The sequence below is a fragment of the Thamnophis sirtalis genome, unplaced genomic scaffold (genome assembly GCF_051295495.1).
Source record: "Thamnophis sirtalis isolate CommonGarterSnake01/CBP01778 unplaced genomic scaffold, rThaSir2_p1.2 scaffold_3, whole genome shotgun sequence".
Classification (NCBI taxonomy): domain Eukaryota; kingdom Metazoa; phylum Chordata; class Lepidosauria; order Squamata; family Natricidae; genus Thamnophis; species Thamnophis sirtalis.
The window spans coordinates 106,822,589-106,841,923 of record NW_028261383.1 but is presented as its reverse complement, the minus strand read 5'-3'; the positions used below and the strand labels follow the sequence as shown (position 1 = coordinate 106,841,923).

At 36.7% G+C, this 19,335-nt stretch overlaps 1 protein-coding gene across 1 annotated transcript in view; it reads left to right on the top strand.

Moving 5' to 3' along the window:
- Nucleotides 1–19,335, top strand: part of TENM2 (teneurin transmembrane protein 2) — a 928,661-nt gene that overhangs the window by 891,352 nt on the left and 17,974 nt on the right. The window contains exons 25-27 of the mRNA XM_087709674.1: nucleotides 228–1,102; nucleotides 7,228–7,403; nucleotides 12,832–13,067. Of these exons, the coding sequence (XP_087565800.1) occupies nucleotides 228–1,102; nucleotides 7,228–7,403; nucleotides 12,832–13,067 (1,287 nt within the window). The remainder of the gene's footprint in view (nucleotides 1–227; nucleotides 1,103–7,227; nucleotides 7,404–12,831; nucleotides 13,068–19,335) is intronic.

Sequence of the window (19,335 nt, the reverse complement as noted above, 5' to 3'; positions counted from 1 at the left end):
GTTATCCTTTATCTGGAAAGGGGGCAATTAATCCTTTATATAAGCATCCAGAGAGCTGACTGCATGTAGGTTTAATGAATACTGAAAAGAATATTGTCTAAGGCAATTCCATACAGCTTTGATCCTTGACTAACTCCATTAAAACTGGCCAATTATTTGCTGTTCCACACAAACCTTTGTTCATCCAAAGTTTTTAAAGCAATAGTAATGTGTTGCTTATTCTATAGGTGCGACTGGAGTGGCCAACTGACCTAGCTGTCAATCCAATGGATAACTCACTGTATGTTTTGGAGAATAATGTCATCTTGCGAATCACTGAGAACCATCAGGTTAGCATCATTGCTGGTCGTCCAATGCACTGTCAGGTTCCTGGGATAGACTACTCTCTTAGTAAACTGGCCATTCATTCTGCTTTGGAGTCAGCCAGTGCCATCGCCATTTCACACGCTGGTATTCTTTACATCAGTGAGACAGATGAGAAAAAAATTAACCGCCTTCGTCAGGTCACCACGAATGGCGAGATTTGCCTTCTGGCTGGGGCAGCTTCAGACTGTGACTGCAAAAATGACGTGAACTGCAATTGCTATGCTGGGGATGATGCTTATGCAACTGATGCCATCTTAAATACTCCATCCTCCTTAGCTGTGGCACCAGATGGTACGATTTACATAGCAGATCTTGGAAACATACGCATCAGAGCGGTCAGCAAAAATAAACCAGTTCTCAACTCTTTCAACCAATATGAAATCGCTTCACCAAGAGAGCAAGAGCTGTACATCTTCAACATTGATGGCATCCATCAATATACTCTCAGTCTTGTCACGGGAGAATATCTATATAATTTTACTTATAGTGCTGATAACGATGTGACTGAGTTGGTTGATAACAACGGCAACTCTCTGAAAATTAGGCGGGATACAAATGGAGCTGCACGCCATTTTTTAATGCCTGACAACCAAATTGTGACTCTTGCTGTCAGCACCAGTGGTGGTCTTAAAGCAGTATCAACCCAGACCTTGGAACTTGGATTAATGACCTATCATGGAAGCAGTGGTCTTCTGGCAACCAAAAGTGATGAAACGGGATGGACAACCTTTTATGAGTAAGGCTGTTTTTAGAATAACCTATAGTGCATATTCATTGTCTATCTGAGTAATCATCTGTCTTCATAAGGAATAAGGTAGTAAGTGTTTTTTTCCTAATGCAGGATGGCTCAAATAAGGAAGGTCTAAGCATGTTGAGTGGTCTCCAAAGGGAGCCTGAGCACTCACTTTTGCATGCATGTTCTTGTTTACTCTTATTGTGTCACTATGGGTTTTCATATAGCTTGAATTATTTTATGCAAAAATAAAATTCAACAGAGTCAAAGATGGAGCTAAAATAATGGATAAAACATTGGTAAGAGAACATTGAATGAATTATCCAGTGCTCTGGTTCAGTCATGGGGAAAAATTATACCATTGTAGTTCATTTACAGATTTTTTATTTATATTAATAATGCAGTAATATGTTTCTTATAAAAATAATGCATATAGAACAATTTGATGCAGTAGTTAGGACAGCAGGCTATAAACCAGGAGACTATGAATTCTAGTCATGCCTTAAGCATGAAAGCCATCTGAGTGAGCTTGGGGCCAATCAATCTTTCTCAACCTAAATCACCTCTCAGGGCTGTCACTGCAGCAAAATTAGGATAAGGAAGGAGTATTGGGTATGTATACTGCCTTGAGTTATTTATAAAAAAATAATGAAAGTGGAATAACATTTTTTTTTTAAAGATGCCACATAGTCTTTATTATTGAACCCAGAGAAAACAACTTTGAAGTAATTCTGAAGATAGAGCTTGGTAAAAGTGGGTATAATTTTGAAATGCCTAAATAATTTATTGGTGTCCAGTACTAGTAGGAAAAAACTTTGTTAACCTTGTCTGTCAGGACAGAGGATATTTATTTGCCCTATTTATACTGCCTAATAGACTGTGGCTACATCCCAGTAATCTTCCTCCCCACAGGGATATCAATATTACAGTTACTTTTGGAATTCAGGTAACAAATCTTGCCCTTCAAATGTCAGGATAGTGGGATCATGTTCTATATAAGCAGATAAAGCATTGATAAAATTTACCAATTGCTTGTTTCTGCAGATAGTGAGGAAATTGCATATATAAGTATGTGACATACTATGTGACATACTATTTCCAGAGAGTCCAAAAATTGCACTTACTTCGGGAATTAGGTGAGAAAGAAAATGCTTTTCTATATAATTGCAAGACATTAAAGTGTTGTGCATTCTTTTAAAATAACCTACGCAAGCAAAGCAGGTTTTTTAATTGGCATTCTGCAAAATTAAAAAATTGGTGATTAAAAATACTAATTTCAAAAAGATCATTTCATAGCTAGAAATGGATAATATATTAACATACACATCTAAGCTACTTTTTATCTTTCAGAGTTTGCACTCAAAAATAAAATAACTACTTATAAGAAAGCATGCAAACTTTGTACGCTAAGAATCAAGCTACATTACCTATTTAACTCTATTGCTACAAGTTCAGCCCCATTGTCCAAAGTAGAATATTTTTTTAATGACACATTTGCTATAGATTAATATTTGCATGTTAGGAAATTGTCCATTGTAATGAAAAATCAAGACAGTGCCTCAGATCTACTCACAAGAAGCTTGCTGTTTCACATGAGCATATGTACACTTGGTTGCTCACAATGTTCCAGTCTGAATCTAATGCTAAATTACTGAATTTAGGGGGAGGGGTGGGGAGATCATCACTTTCTTCTTCTCTCCTCTCCTTGGGTACAGCCACAAGATTAGAAGCTTCAGATTTTTTAGTTTATCATTAAATTAGCTTTCAATTATATTCAGGGGTGGGCTTCAAAAATTTCAGCAACAGGTTCTCTGCCCAGTTGCTGTGTGAGCGTGGACATGGTGGTCATAACCTAGCTGGCCTCCTGTACAGGGGGGCGGGGGGATTTTGCCTTCTCCAGGCTTTAGAGGCTTTCCTTGAGCCTCTGGGAGGGCAAAAACGTTTCGGAGGCCAGAAACAGGCCTGTTTCTGGCTTTCCAGAAATTCCAGGAGGTCCGTTTCCCCCCCCTCCCTCCTTGAGCTTCCACACGGGCCCTGCACTTATCTCGCATCCAAAACAGGCCATGTGGAGACTCTGGGAGGGGAGAGGTAGGAGGGGAGGGGCCAGCCAGGGATGGGATTTGGAGGTTCCCCAAACTGGCCATAATGTTAGCTATGAGTTCTCCCAAACCAGGGTGAACCCGTAGCAACCCACCCCTAATTATATTTGAACCAAACCAAAAACTGTCTAATTTAAGTAAGCCAAAATTTTTAAAGAAATTAATGATTCTTTTTTTTTTAACTTTTGACCATTTCTTTCAAAAAATGATGATTTAAACTAACTGCAGATTCAGGTATCATTGAAATGCAGTCAGTGCAACACAGGAGGCAGAAACAACAGAGAAGTGAGAGGAAAACTGGAGATTTAGTTTGACAATTCTTAGTCAAGAATTCTCAATGAGACTAAAACAATCTGTGTACATAATAACAATTACCCGATGAACTTGCATCTAAGGGCCTTTCTCTGTTGCTGAGTTATCTAGCCATACCTAACCAGCAGCTATACTGGTCAATGATTGAAATAAAGATTCGATTTGACTGGCACAATGCTGTTACATCCAACTCTTCAGTTAGACAACAGCTGAGTGGCAGCTGATGTGGTTCAGAGGCGGGGAGGAGTATGTACATTAGCCAATAAGTAGTACCCATCCCACCCATTACTGGGCAGCTCCTTTTTCAATCACATCATATGAAGTAAAATGGAAGAGATTATGTAATGCAATGATATTAGGTTAAAGCTGGAAACACTGTTTAAATATTAGTACAGTTAAAGATGACAGATGTCCCTCTCACTTATGGATCAGATACGAAATTCACATGAAGACATGGAAGAAAAAAAATTGCTATGATGTTTGCACTGCTCAAGTGCAAGTGGGTTCAAATAGACAGACTTACAATATGAGAATTGCACTTTTCAGAAGAAATGCCTGTTGCAAATTTGTCCTGGGAATGTTTCTTGTTTCCCCACCCTCAGCCCAAGTCGTGCTTTTCGATGAACCGAAAGAAGCGTTTCTTTCATTTTGACTATTAATGATTTATTGGGTTTTTTTAATGTATGATTCTCACACCAAACAAATGTAATTCGAGAGCATAAATAATCATATGTCTGGTTTTTCTGATTGAAAAATAATATTTTCAAAGGCTCGTTTCATTTTTTGTTATTTTGATGAAATTTGTTGAAGTTCAGCAGTGCCATCTGCAGGTCCAGTTTGTAAAATGGTAGTATACAGATGCAGACCTTTCTTAAATCTTACTGATAAAAGTTGCAATATGACTTTCAAGAGTAGTAAATGGGTGATCACATCCCATTAGTCCCGGTTTGTAAGACTAACTTACAATGTATTTGTAACATTCTTCATCCAATATAGCATGAAGTACTGTTTTGAACAGAAAGGAGAAGAAAGAAGAATGGATAGATTAGTTCTCTTTGTTTTAGTTGTTTGGGCTTTTTTTTTAGCTTCATTAGTTTAGGCATACAGGTGCTCAGTTATTTATTTATTTATTTATTTATTTATTTATTAATTAATTAATTATAAAATTTATCTAACCACCCATTTCCCCAAGAGTGACTCTGGGTAGCACACAATAAAACATCAATAAAGGAAAATAAAGTGTTTTTTTTTAATGACTAGCTAAGGTTTATAATTAAAATAATAGTTAAGTAGCAGATTCATGCAGAATAATGGTAAATGGTGTGTGTATTTGTGTCTGTTACTTTCAAAAGACACACAATTTGTTAACTTAAAGAATAAGGTGCCAATGAAAGGAATGGATGGAATTGGAGATTTTTTTTGAAAATGTTGAAAAAAGTAAATGTACTTGAGAAAAATTATGCAGTAAAGAATGGTGTAGAGCCTTCCTTATCTGTTTTTGCTTTGGAACAGAAGCAAACCAATACACCATTAGTCCTGGTGCAGAAATTCTGCCAAGTCCTATGCGATTTTTCATTCTGAAATGACTATTGGCTGATCCCACTAGCATAAACATAACTCATGAATCTTTACTAAGTCTCTGAATAAAACATAGACAAGCATAATATGCGTTAGAAACACCCAAAGCAATAATGTCACATATTTTAGAAATAAGCGTTATATACTGACTGTGACTATCCCATAAGATTCCCTCCTTTAGTAATATACCTTAATTGTGGCATTTTAATAGCTCTCTGATGTTGTGTGCCTGCTGATTCTCCCATGCACTCATCAGATCCCAGGAAATGTCCTACTCCATCATACATATTGTGTGTGTGCAATAAATGTTTTACAGCTGCCTCCTGCCTCAAACCATTGGATAATTAAGTCATATTGTCAAGCTTCTGTTGCAAACTAGTCAAGACATTCTTTTCCCAGCGGATGACAAGAATTGTTTTCAAGGACATTTGATCCTCCCATATGATATTCAGTCTGTTGCTTCCTTTTCTTTCTGGACAATTCTCTATCTGCACATATCTATTCCACATATCTCAATGGGCTTACACAATGGCATAATTTGCCACTATCTATTATTAGTACGTTATTAATATGTCTCTATTTCCCTTCTTTTTCTTCCTTTTTTTCAAAGGTAGGTAGGTAGGTAGGTAGGTAGGTAGGTAGGTAGGTAGGTAGGTAGGTAGATACATACATACATACATACATACATACATACATACATACATACATACATACTAACTACCCCAAAATTGCTGAATTACAAAGAAATATAAGAAAGATTTATTTCTCTTGCCAAGCGAGGAATTGCTGGTATTCTCTCAAATATAGAAAATATAGTAGAACGTCTTGATCTGAGATACAAAATCTCAATGTCCCAAAGGTGCTTTTTCAAGAGGCAACTTGGACTTTCTGTTTTTTCTTTGAAGATGTTTCACTTCTCATCTAAGAAGCTTCTTCAGTTCTGACTAGATGATGGGAAACGGAGACAGCTGGTCATTTGCATTCTTTTAGTGAGTTGTTCTGGCCAACTGGAGGTTTAGTTGTATTGATTCACTAAAAGAATGCAAATGACCAGCTGTCTGCAAGAAGTATAAATCCTTCCATTCCCCACCATCCAATCAGAGATGAAGAAGCTTCCTGGATGAGAAGTGAAACATCTTCAAAGAAAAAGAGGAAGTCCAGTAGCCTTTTGAAAAAACACCTTTGGGACAACTATGGATGACCGAAACTCTCATAGACAAACATTTCAATGGCCAACACACAATAGCAGAGTTGTTTTTTTCTATATTGCATTTTACTATCTAGGGATCATCTGGAATTTTTTGGTACCAGTTTTAGTCACGCTTTACCCCACATTTCAAATATTTGTTCTTATTTGAGCTTATGTCTCAAGTCACTATTGAATGACTTTATCCATATAACACTAAATCCTAGTGAGAAAAATGACTAGGGACTATAATATTGCAGCATTTTATTTAACGTGACTATTATTTAGTGTTCTAATATTATAGCCTTGACAGGGACTCTGGAGCCACTGGATGGATCAGTGACCAAGGCCCTTAGGCAGAGGAGTGTTTATAAGGTATTGACAGCAAAAAACTGGGCATTCGAAAGGCAGCTTTGGATCATCTGTTTTGTCAGCATGGTTTTGGATCTGTCTGCCTAGTTGAATTGCTTATGAAATAATTGAATCTATTTGCAAGATGGATATACTGTCTGAAATACTGAAGGCTTATGTTTAAAAGAAGAAAGGAATGAATATCTGGTATGGTAAAGATTGCTGTACTTATTTTGAGATGTAAAAAGAAGAAATAATAGAAGAATGGTAGATGTGATTACATTCTGTAAATATATCAGAAGGGTTCAATAATAATTTTCCAGGGATGATTATGTGGAAAAAAGAAATTCCCAAAACTATACTATTTCCAGTAAATCATCTTTTTGATCATACATCGTATTTTCTTTACCATGTGAACTTAACAGTATATTCCCTGTATATCAAATAATCTGTAATTATTTGATACTAAAAATTATTCCAATTATTTGTCTTTGATTAATAGATTTGTTTCATAATCTGTTTAGCATTTCTTTCAAGTCCAGGTAGTGCATGTCTGATTCAGCTCAGATTCAGCCACTTAAATAAGATTTCTCTTTTTTCAGTTATGACCATGAAGGACGCCTTACCAATGTAACTCGCCCTACTGGTGTAGTAACAAGCCTTCACCGTGAAATGGAAAAGTCTATTACGATAGATATAGAAAACTCCAACCGTGATGATGATGTCACAGTAATTACCAATCTCTCATCTGTGGAGGCTTCCTACACAGTTGTTCAAGGTACAGAAATATACTTCCCAAAGACTTTACAGAGTTTGTATGAGTAACAATAATGGCAGAAGATAAATATAACCAACAACCGGTGGGACAAATGTTTACGTAGCCCTTGGTCTGCCTAAAAATCTGATAATACCAACTTTAAATTAATATTAATTCAAAGGTCATCATTATTTCTTCATTCAGAGGACTTCCCTTCATTCCTCCATCTTTTTCAGGAGAAGATGGCAATATGTGTTCAGTTTCAGTACAATGTAGTTGTCCTCCTGTAGCAGGAAAAGCCAAATGCAAGTAAAGGAAGCAAACAAGCAAATAGATGGTTCTATTTCACATTTCTTTCCTAGGAAGAACTGTCTGTCTCATGCATTTTTTTGCCAGGGGCTGTAAATATATATGTTTAAACATATTGTGCACATTAAACATATATGTTAATGTGCATAATATGTTTAAACATATATTTACATATATATGTAAATATATTTACATTATATTTACAATATATATATGTTTAAATATATATACATGTTTAATGTGCAGCAGGTTTGGCAGCTTTAGAATTAAGGCACATGTTTCTCTTGTCCATTTTGAAGGTAAGTAGAAGGTTGTCTCCTATACTCATTGTCAGAAATTGATGCATCAAATTAACAGGAATTATTGTTCATTTGGGCCTCTTCCTCTGGAAGTGATCTTGGAAGGCCTCTAATCTTTAATAGCAGAGAAATAGCTTATGATCCCATCCATGTTATTTAATTGTAGCAGTAACGGTAGCGGAATTAACTTCTAGCTTCTATGACAAAACCATTTTAATTGTTTTATTTTTAGGCAATCCCAAATACTAAACAATTTAAGAATCATGGAAGTAATTAAAGATTTACAAAAACAACATTATTTTTCATATTGTCAGGTTCTAGTTTCACCAACTGAAAGTTATCCAAAGTTCTCTATCCCAGTGCATGAATATTAAATATTGATGTGCTCTATTAGTACCTCCATCTAAATAATATTCCATAATCTTTGAAATATATAATCCTGTTTTTTCCAGTGTTTTATTTCTTTGAAGGAGAGATTGCAATTTCATCCTCTATTCACCTTTAATCTTAATAATTTACTTACCTATTATTTGTTAAGTCTGCTGAAAAATTATTCCAGCTAAGACTGATAATTGAGGAAATAGTACACTTTTTCATTAAAATGTATCAATATCCTGATGATATCCTAAAAGAACTGGGTGACACGGTGTTGTTCAGTATAACTAAATGGGAAATATATTCTGTTCATTTCAATTGCTAAATTACTTTGTGAAGTTCCACATTTCCATTTGACGTCTCTTGTTTGACAAATCAACATATCACTACTATATGACAAATGACAGACCCCTTTTGTGTTGCACCTTTATGCTTGACTTCGCTTGACTGCTTTCCTGTCTAAAACAAATCTCATATAGATTATCTTCCTTTCAACAGCAAATGCCTTTTCAGCATTTAACATAAAATTCCCTGAAGACTAAGGGAGAGTAAATGTACATAGTGTGTCTGAAATTTATTACAGATTTTGAAAGATTTTTGGCATGAGAATAAACAATGACATCTCCATTTGGTCATCAGACAAAACATCTTTTGATAGAAATGTTCTTTTTCTTCTTCCAAAAATCCTACTCCTATAGTTTTATGTACCCAAACAAAAAAATTATTTAGGACAGACGAATTAGGGAGTCGGAAAATGAAATCAAAATTACATTAACCTTAATTACTTTGGGCCAATTACAAGTTGCCAAAATTTGAGAAAGCATTGCATGGGGAAATTATGCTCTGATACAATTGCCACACATTATACATTGCTTTCTTACTCATAATTAAAGATCTGTGATAACATTTGTCCTTTAACCTCCTAAATGCAGAAAACTCTAGTATTTTGTAATCAAATAAGCTTCTTGCCCCATGTCAATGTTTCCTAGGGTTACATTTATGTCTGTGATTTTAGAAAAAACATAAAGTCTCCAATCTGATCTTAACTGCTATTAAAAGATTCATAATTTCAGGAATTACTTGTCTGCTATGTACCATCTTGCTTTTCTCCATTTCTTATTCCTATTCAAATTCTTCTTGTAACATGATACAAAGAGATTTGTTACTTCCAGTATAGAATTTCTTGAATTATTTTTGAAACAGGGTGTCTGTCTGTTCAATGCCCTTTTTTACAATTGAACTATATCACTCCCTAGTTATATATTTGAGATGTATGTCTACAGTATACACATTTTCTAAACCAATCATCACAATTTTTCCATATAGAGGGTCATCTAAAGTTAGGTTGACGATATCCAGTGACCTCTTTCATTGGTTAATAAAAAACATTTCACCTATTTCAAGTTTTGTGTCTCTGCATCAATGCAAACAAATCATATCAATTGGTGTACTCAATTTACAGGTGAAGTTCTTGATTGCCTATGCTGTGCACCTTGTCTAGTTCCAAATCAAAGCCATTCAGTTGTACAGATGATTGAGTGAGGTTCCAGAATCTCTTTTCAATCAATGTATTTAATAGATACTAAATCATTAGAAAGCTACCTGTTATATCAGCCAATGTGCTTGCCTGTAAAATAAACTATTTTATTGTGGTAGAAACTATTTTGATGACTTTATTCTCACTAGTGAAAACTTCAAGATAACTATTATGATTTTGTAGAAAGCTATTTACTTAGTTATTTACACATTTATATCCCACTACAAATGGAGGATTTGTTGCGGCTTTCACAATATGAAAAGTTCATTAGAATATAGACAGTATCCTGAACCACCACCACCACCCCATAAATCAAAAGATCATCTCAACAAGACTCACAAGGATAAAACACCTCTAATACTCTCTGAACCTAAAGAAGTGGTTCATAATTGGACCTTTATGCAGTATTGCATTATTCCATTTTATACTTTCCAGAATCCTTTTTTTAAATCAACATCTATAAATATAAAAACACTAGATATCAAAGTACATTTTCTGCCATAGGGAAGAAATGGGATTCCCCTTCTTTAAGAAACAATTTACATTTTCAAAGAATAGCTTTCTTACATACATATTTCCCTATCTGTCTCATTCCATGGTTACTGTATAAATTCTTGCTATCAGGTCAATCTACAATGGATACCAAAAACATCAGATATTTATTATACAAGCTGGGCAAAGTTCTCCATCCCAGTGCATGAATATTAAATATCACTCCTTGGAAGATTTATCCTTCATGTGGCTTTCTGAAAAACTTTAAGCCGTTCTTCCCAGCAAAAAGATTTTCAACAAGAAAATCCTATGTACCTCACTTCATAACCTCATACTGAATCCTGAACTACATTTGTTATGTACATATTTAAAGGTTCTATTATCCCTTTGCAAGGTTACTTGTCTGGTTTGCATCTTCAGTTGCAATCTCTGTTATTCCCTTATTGATTTGTTTTGAACGTATTCCTTAAAATTGTTATAAAGTTGTTATTTCCTGTGACAGTTGTTCAACAGTCTTGAAGAGGTATGAATACAAAACCATTTACACCCAAAGCTGCATGTGATTTGCATTATTTATCATTTAAGATAGTCTTTTAATTATTATTAATTCAGTAAGGAGGACTGAAAACCATGTAATTTGAGCACATGCTGCCAAGATGAGGTAGAATAAAGGTTTGGGGTGTTGCTGTTTTTTTTTTGTAAAAAGAAAGTCGTCTTATTTGCCCTGTTGGGCCAAAATGATGAGAATTTAAATTCATTATACGGAGTTAACAAATTAAGGAGGATAAATAGTTGGTGCTATTACAATATGCATCAAAGGACCCTATTTGCTTATTTGCTTTCTTCAGAGCAAGCTATAATTATAGAGAGCTGATTTCATCCAATTTGCTAGTGCTAGTAAAGTCTTCCATCTGCAAACTCTGCATGCAAAATTTGATGCCGTCTTCAGTAAAACTATAATTCAGAAATGTTAGCCTGGCAATTGTTCATATATGTACTTTTAAAAAGATCAGGAAAAGGACAACTACCTAAAAGAACACTAGAGTTGTTTGTGATCAGACAACTCCTTTTAAAAGTGTCTTTTATTCTCCATTGTGGGTTTTTCTCTCATTATAATTGTGCAGGGTAAGCCATTCTGTTTTCTGGAATCTCTATTCTTAAAAATTCCCAAGGCATGGTTGATACAAAGGTACAAACTATATGACAGTTAGATAATGACCAAAAAACCCCAAACACTTGTATTCTGTTTCTTCTCTGTATTAACTATTGCCTAGGCCCATTTTTCTGGCAATGTTTGCTCAAGAGACATTTGCCAAGAGAAGCATCTTAGTCGTTCTGTTTGGAGGTAATTAAATTTCTCAACTTAAGAAGAGGAGTTTAAATGTAATCACTAGCAGAGTTCTGCAAAGAAGATAATGGAAACCTTAAAGAAATTATTCAATGCTGCCTATGCAGTGTGACACTGTTAACTAATCTAAAATGAAAAGAATTTTGTGAGCGATTGTTTTAAAATTTAAAATAGTGTCATTAAAAATAAATATTGTCGTGGGACAATAACCACCTCACAAACCAGGGACTATTTTCCAGGGTTATGATTTTTTATTTCTCTCCAGCAGATGATTAATTAGATAGATATTTTCTTTATTACAAAATGATAGTGGTTCTTCGGTGGCAGCTGCTCACTCTGCTGTCTACTGTCTTGCGGGAGAGATTCCTTTTTACTATTCTGAAAACTAGATCAGCCAGTCAAGAATATAACAATCATAAATATCAAGTTTTATTTTTGCAACTTCTGCCAGTCAATAAAAAGCCAGATGTCAGGCTGGCTAGTAATGTTTCTTTAAGGCAGAATGAAAAGTGACACTCATACAAAAGATTGACTCTGGCAGCTCATTCTGTGTGAGCATCATGCCTTAAGTACTGAAACCTAATCTATAACTGAGCTATATATCTGTTAAGGGAGCACTGAAGGCAGTATAGAAAGAATAGAGATGAATCTGTCTCTTCTGGAAAAAAAAAGCTGCAGCCACTTTTTTGATATTTGCAGGTTGAATAGATTTCTTGCTGACCCAACACTTCAATTAAATCACTTGCCACCAACTTTCTCTCAAATTATACATGTATTCACAAACATTAGTGAGGTTTGCAAAATAATAATTATAATAATCAATTGATATTTGATTTACTGTTAAGGAGCAAACAGAAAATATCATTCTAATAACCTGAAATACGCCTTCTGGCTTCAAATATTTCATAGACTTTCTCTCTACATAAATCAATAATATAGTAAATATCTGCCTTATCTAAACACAAATAATAATTGTAGGAATATGTCATTTGACAGCTGTAGAAAGATCACGAAAAAATTGCTAGTTAGGTAAAACACTTATTTGTATGACTTATGGAATATTTCTTTTCTTCCCAATGACTGATCCAGATCAAGTGAGAAACAGCTATCAGCTCTGCAGTAATGGCACCCTGCGAGTGATGTATGCAAATGGGATGAGTATTAGCTTCCACAGTGAACCACATGTCCTAGCTGGGACTGTGACCCCAGCAATAGGACGATGCAATATTTCACTGCCAATGGAAAATGGCTTAAATTCAATAGAGTGGCGTCTCAGAAAGGAACAAATTAAAGGAAAAATTACTGTGTTCGGAAGAAAGCTCAGGGTAAGTCCTATAATCAATTTGTTTCTCAAATTATTGTTTTCAAGTACAGGTTTCAGCTTCTTCAAAATCTGAAAGCATGTCAGATATGATTCGTTCAGAAAACCAGACGACCTCTCTGAAACATTAGACTGTGAATGAGCAGATCCAAGCCTTCCACTACAGAGAATCCATTATTATCACAAGTGGAATTTGGGACCAAATGTATGCAAGGCAGAAAAGACAGAATATTCATGCTTCCTGGGCTTACCTCTCACATCTCCTTGTAAAATATCCCTTTCTTTCCCATTCATCCTACTGGACTATGGTAGTACAATTGAACCTGGCTGAAAAAGAAAAGCTTTTACTGAGAGGAAAGGATGGGCCAGTGGCTCACCTGCCCTTTGAGTCATGGGAATGGTTATTAGAAGTAGTAAAATTAAATAATATTCTTTAAATGCTGTTGTGGAATTCCTTCATCTCCCAGCATAGAAAGGATATGCTTTAAGTAATTCTGAGGAAATTGTTGTTGTTAGTTGTGAAGTTGTGTCTGATCCATGGACCCATGGACAATGTTCGCAATCCATGGACAACGTTCCTCCAGGCCTTCCTGTCCTCTACCATCCTCCGGAGTCCATTTAAGCTCACACCTAATGCTTCGGTGACTCCACCTCCACCACCCCAGCCACCTTATTCTCTGTCATCCCCTTCGACTTTTGCCTTCAATCTTCCCCAGCAGTAGATTCTTCTCCAGTGAGTCTTTCCTTCTCATTAGGTGAAGAAATAGATTTATACAAATGTAGATAAAGCATTTCTGTATTGTTTTTCATATATACTGACTTCCAAAGCACTTTCACAATTGTGAAATGATACAGTATCAATAAAAATAAAACCAGTGTAACAAAGGAAAACATCTATCAATCAAATCTCTAAAAAAAACGTTGAATTTTAAAAAGTGTTCACTCTAAGACTCTATCCTAAAAGACATCCAGACTCCAAGTAAACTTTTCCCCGCATCTGATAGTCTTACTGCCTTCATAGCAGACAGCCAATAATACTGTTGCATCTTTGGTCAGCTAATGTAACAATTTCTATTTGCATGTTCACTGTTTGGATGCTCATTTTACATTTCCTTACTACGGGAAGGTAATTACAGTTTTCAGTATGTGAGCTCTGGCATAATGGTTGGGGTGTGAAAGAACAGTCAAAGAAACATAGTGTCACTTGATTGGTGATCCATATTGGTTCAATACTGGTTCAATGATCAATATAAATCCACAGGATCTATATAGGTACAAAGTTATATAGTATCATAGTTTTGACCTTTTGATTTGCCTTTCATTGATGTGAATTCCCAAAGAATAGGAATTGGACAAAGAAAACGATTTGGTTGTGGTATATGATAATGGAGTAACCAACATCTAAAGCGAAGGCATGACTTGGAAAGTTATTTGTGCGTTAGACTTGGAGCAAGGAAAATAAAAGCAGGAGTAAAATTGGATTGCCAAACTATTTCAGTAATGTTGTAAATAAAAAATGAAGAATGGCTGTCATGCAAGAAGGTATATATTTATATCTATATTCTCTGTGCATCTGTCCTCTCCAAAGAGATCCAATAGTCTGAAGTGTATTAAGAATAAAATGTGACAACAGATCTCTCCACTACTTACTAATGTAAAATTCAAAGCATCATATGTGTTGCTTTTCAAATTTCACTGAGTGATGCCCAGCATTGACATTTTCTTAAAAAAAATAAGCAACCGTTCCAGTTTTCCTAAGTTGTGTTTCCTAAGCAATATTTGTATACTTCATTCTTAAGATACATTTCAAGATATATTCCTAAAGCCTATTTTATGTTTACTGGAGCACAAGAAGGTTGGTCGTAGTAAAAGATTTATTATTGTTTGTTTTTGTGTTGGCTGACTCCCAACTTACTCTGAGTGGCATACAATATAAAGAAAATAGGATAAAATTCATAGTCCTAGACTTAGACTACAACTGAGCCCACAATTTGTATTGCTAAGTGAGATCTTTGTTAAGTGAGTTTTTCCCCATTGTATGACTTTTATTGCCACATTTGTTAAGTGAATCACTGCGGTTGTTAACTTAGTAACATGATTGCTAAGTGAATCCTCACTTCCCCGCTGACTTTGCTTGTCAGACGGTCGCAAAAGGGGATTACATAACTCCGGGACACAGCAACCATGCTAAATATGAGTCAATTGCCAAGCATGTGAATTTTGATCATGTGACCATTTCTCCTTAGTGCTTGGTTGTTTCTCTCCTAGATTAGTTTCCATCCATTGTTTATTATCATGCCCTCAGTTTTTTTGGTAAATAAGTTGAGCCCCTCCTCTTTCTAGCAACCTTTCAAATACTGGACTACTGCTATCAGGTTCCCACTAGTCCTTCTTTTCTCATATGTTTTTTCTTCATATGTTTTTGTCTCTAGGCCTTTAATCATCTTAGTTGTTTTTCTTTGCACTTTTTCCAAAGTTTCAACTTTTTTTTTGTAATGTAATGACCAAAACTGAATGCAGTATTCCAGGTGTGGCCTTACTAAGGCTTTATTAAGTGGCTCTAATACTTCATGTGATTCTATACCTCTGTTTATACAACCAAGGATTGCATTAGCAAGCGCGGGAGTATGCCTAAACCAATAGTAGAAAAATTGGCAACCCACCTCTGATTTGTACCTGCCTAGTTGTAAAACCTTGCTTTTCTGCACATTAAATTTCATTTTGTCGGATAGAGCCCATTGTTCAAATCTGTCAAGATCTTTTTGATCCTGAGCTTGTCTTCTGGGGTGTTGGTTATTCCTGCCAGCTGAGTGTCATCTGAAAATTTGATGTTCCTGTTCTTTTCCCACATCTAAGTCATTTATGAAGATATTGAAGAGTACTGGTGGCCTTCCAGCTCCAACGGTCCTTGGATGAAGCAAACTATCTCGACCCCTTCCAGTCAGGCTTCAGACCCGGTTACAGCACTGAAACCGCTTTGGTCGCATTGACCGATGATCTCTGGAGAGCCAGAGATGGAGGCTATTCCTCCATCCTGGTCCTCCTTGACCTCTCAGCGGCTTTCGATACCATCGACCATGGTATCCTTCTGCGACGACTGCGGGAGGTGGGAGTGGGAGGCACCGTGTTGCGGTGGTTCTCCTCCTACCTCTCGGACAGGTCGCAGTCGGTGTTAGTGGGGGGGCAGAGATCGTCCCCTAGGCCCCTAACATATGGGGTGCCTCAGGGCTCGGTCTTATCCCCCCTACTATTCAACATCTACATGAAACCGCTGGGAGAGATCATCCGCAGGCACGGGATCAGATACCATCAATATGCGGACGATACCCAGCTGTATCTGTCCGCCCCGTGCCAACACAATGAAGCGGCAGACGTGATGAACCGAGGCCTGGAGGCCGTTATGGACTGGATGAGGGTTAACAAGCTTGTGCTCAACCCAGAAAAGACCGAGTGGCTGTTGTGCTTCCCTCCCAAAGATTCGATCAATATTCCATCACTCAGGCTGGGGGGTCAAATTCTATACCCCTCAGAGAGGGTTCGCAACTTGGGAGTCCTCCTGGATCCACAGCTATCGTTTGACCACCACTTGACGGCTGTGACCAGGGGGGCATTCGCCCAGGTTCGCCTGGTACGCCAGTTGCGACCCTACCTGAATCGGGAGGCTCTCACAACAGTCACTCGGGCCCTTGTGACCTCTAGGCTGGAATACTGCAATGTGCTCTACATGGGGCTGCCCTTGAAGAGCATCCGGCGACTTCAGCTAGTACAGAACACGGCCGCGCGAGTGATCGTGGGTGCACCTCGGTTCACCCACATAACACCTATCCTCCGCGAGCTGCGCTGGCTACCTGTCGATCTCCGGATGCGCTTCAAGGTGTTATTAGTCACCCATAAAGCCCTGCATGGTAGTGGATCTGGATACTTGAGAGACCGCCTTCTGCCAACTACCTCCCTGCGACCAATAAGATCTCATAGATTAGGCCTCCTCCGTATTCCATCGGCCAGCCAGTGCCGGCTGGCAACTACAAGGAGGAGGGCCTTCTCAGTAGTAGCCCCGACCCTTTGGAACGAGCTCCCCGTGGAGATTCGTACCCTCTCCACCGTCCAGGCCTTCCGCACAGCCCTTAAGAACTGGCTAGCCCGTCAGGCCTGGGGACAAGGATAGGCGCCCCTCCCGAATGATGAATGTATGTTGCTTGCTATTTTATTATATGTCTCTATGTCAATGTTTGTATTCCCCCTCCCTGATTTTATGTGAGCCGCCCTGAGTCCCCTCAGGGAAAAGGGCGGCCTACAAATATTAATAAAATCTACAAAATCTACTGGGCCTACCACTTCCCACTCTGCTACATTCTGGACCAATTAAAGTTTCTAAGTGAACTTCAAAGGCAACCCTATGTAATGAGGGTAAATTTGGAAGCTGTCCAGTCAGGAAGGGATACAATGTGAACATGAAATGGAGCTGTGCAAAAGCATGATCAGTCATGGATAAATTGAAGGTCATATAATTTTTATAGTTTGTAGAAGTAGAAGTGAAACTATGATGACATTTGGGATTCAATCCTAAATGTCTTCATTTCAAGCATATAACTGATTGGTGTAAAATGCTGCACTTGAGAAGCTAATTATTAATAGAAGCCACATTATGCTGGTTTTTTTTTTCATGCATGAAATCAGCTATTCTCAAATAACAAGTGAAAGCCTTAAATAAATGTCTATAGTCCTGGCACAAAGTAGTAAAATCTTAATAGAGTCACTTGCAGTAATTAGCAAAGTTAAATGTATTTGTCTTACAGCTGATTTCTTCCCAGGCTTAAGGTTTCCAATTTTTCTCTTACTTTTCTTTCTCTTTTTTCTTTCTTTTTTCTTTTTCTCCCCATGCACATGCAAAACCAAATCAACTTTATCTTTCAACACCTCACCATTTAATTGTTTTGTGTGAGTTCCTATAATAATAATCACACATCCATTTAGCTCTCTTAAGTGAAAATCATTGTAAGATTATAACAGGTTGAGTGGACTAAAAGTACAATTTGAAAACAAGAGGGAAAGCACTGAATTTATTTGCATCTAATTTATGTTAATTCAGATTTGTTTATGTAAAAAAGTGGATTAAATGAAGGGAGATGCAATGAGATCCCAGTACATGAGAAGATGGGAATTGTAATACCATTCTAGTTTCTCATACGCATATCTGCATCAATCCCCAAATGGAAAATAATGATGAGGCCTTACAATGACAGGAGATGTCTTATAAATATCATAAAATGGATTTGAGGATATTAATGCTAACTAATAAATTAAAGCAGGGTTTGAAAAATTCCATGCTTCAAAATATAGCATTTGCTTATTTTAATTTTTGTCAGGTTTTTTATGGATAGATTAGATCGGATGTCAAATAATTAAATAAGTGTACAGGTTTACAAAATTTCCAGAATTAAAAAATGAATTCTCAAGCTTCCTGTAGTTTTAGTATCTTTTCAATTGGAAGCTTTTGCTCCTGAACCTTGATGTACAGAGTTTTTAGAAAGTAAGAGAAAACAAGCATATTTTCAAAAGCATTTTTATCCATATTAAATTACACATTGGTCTTCTAGTTAGCTCAAGTATCAGAAGTCCAGATTATTGTTATTCACAGACAACTCATTAGATTTTGATTAGATTCTGAATTCTATAAGGTTATTCCCCTTCCTTGCTGCTAAGGATCTCAATATATATTGTTAATTACCAATAAAATTTTGATATAAATTTCAGAAAGTGAGGATGACAGCAGTATAGAAAATCAGAGAAGTTGAAGTGCTCATTTTTCCCCAACTTTCCTAATACATTACTTGATGTATTAGGAAAGTTGGGGGGGGGGGGATGAGCACTTCACCTTCTCTGATTTTCTATACTGCTATCATCCTCACTACACATCCTCCAGGTTCTATACCCAATAGAACAGCCTTGGCAATAGAGTGATGAAGTAACTGGTAAAGACTGAATTTTTACTATAATGTTGCCATCATATATAGCAATGACATTCTTGGACAAAGTTGCCATGGATTTAAGGTCAAAACAGAGGTAAATTTTCATTCTCTCCCTTAGAGAGATGATCCTTTGAGCACCAATCTTACAAGTGGCTCACTTGCAATAAACAGTATTCACTCTTCATTTTCTTCTTAAAGTTACCTGCTTCTGGCCAATACTTTTCCTTTGGGTTTTTAACAGTGGTAAAACAGCTAACTAAGCTTCATTTACCATTGATCAAATCCAGGTAATCCCCGACTTAC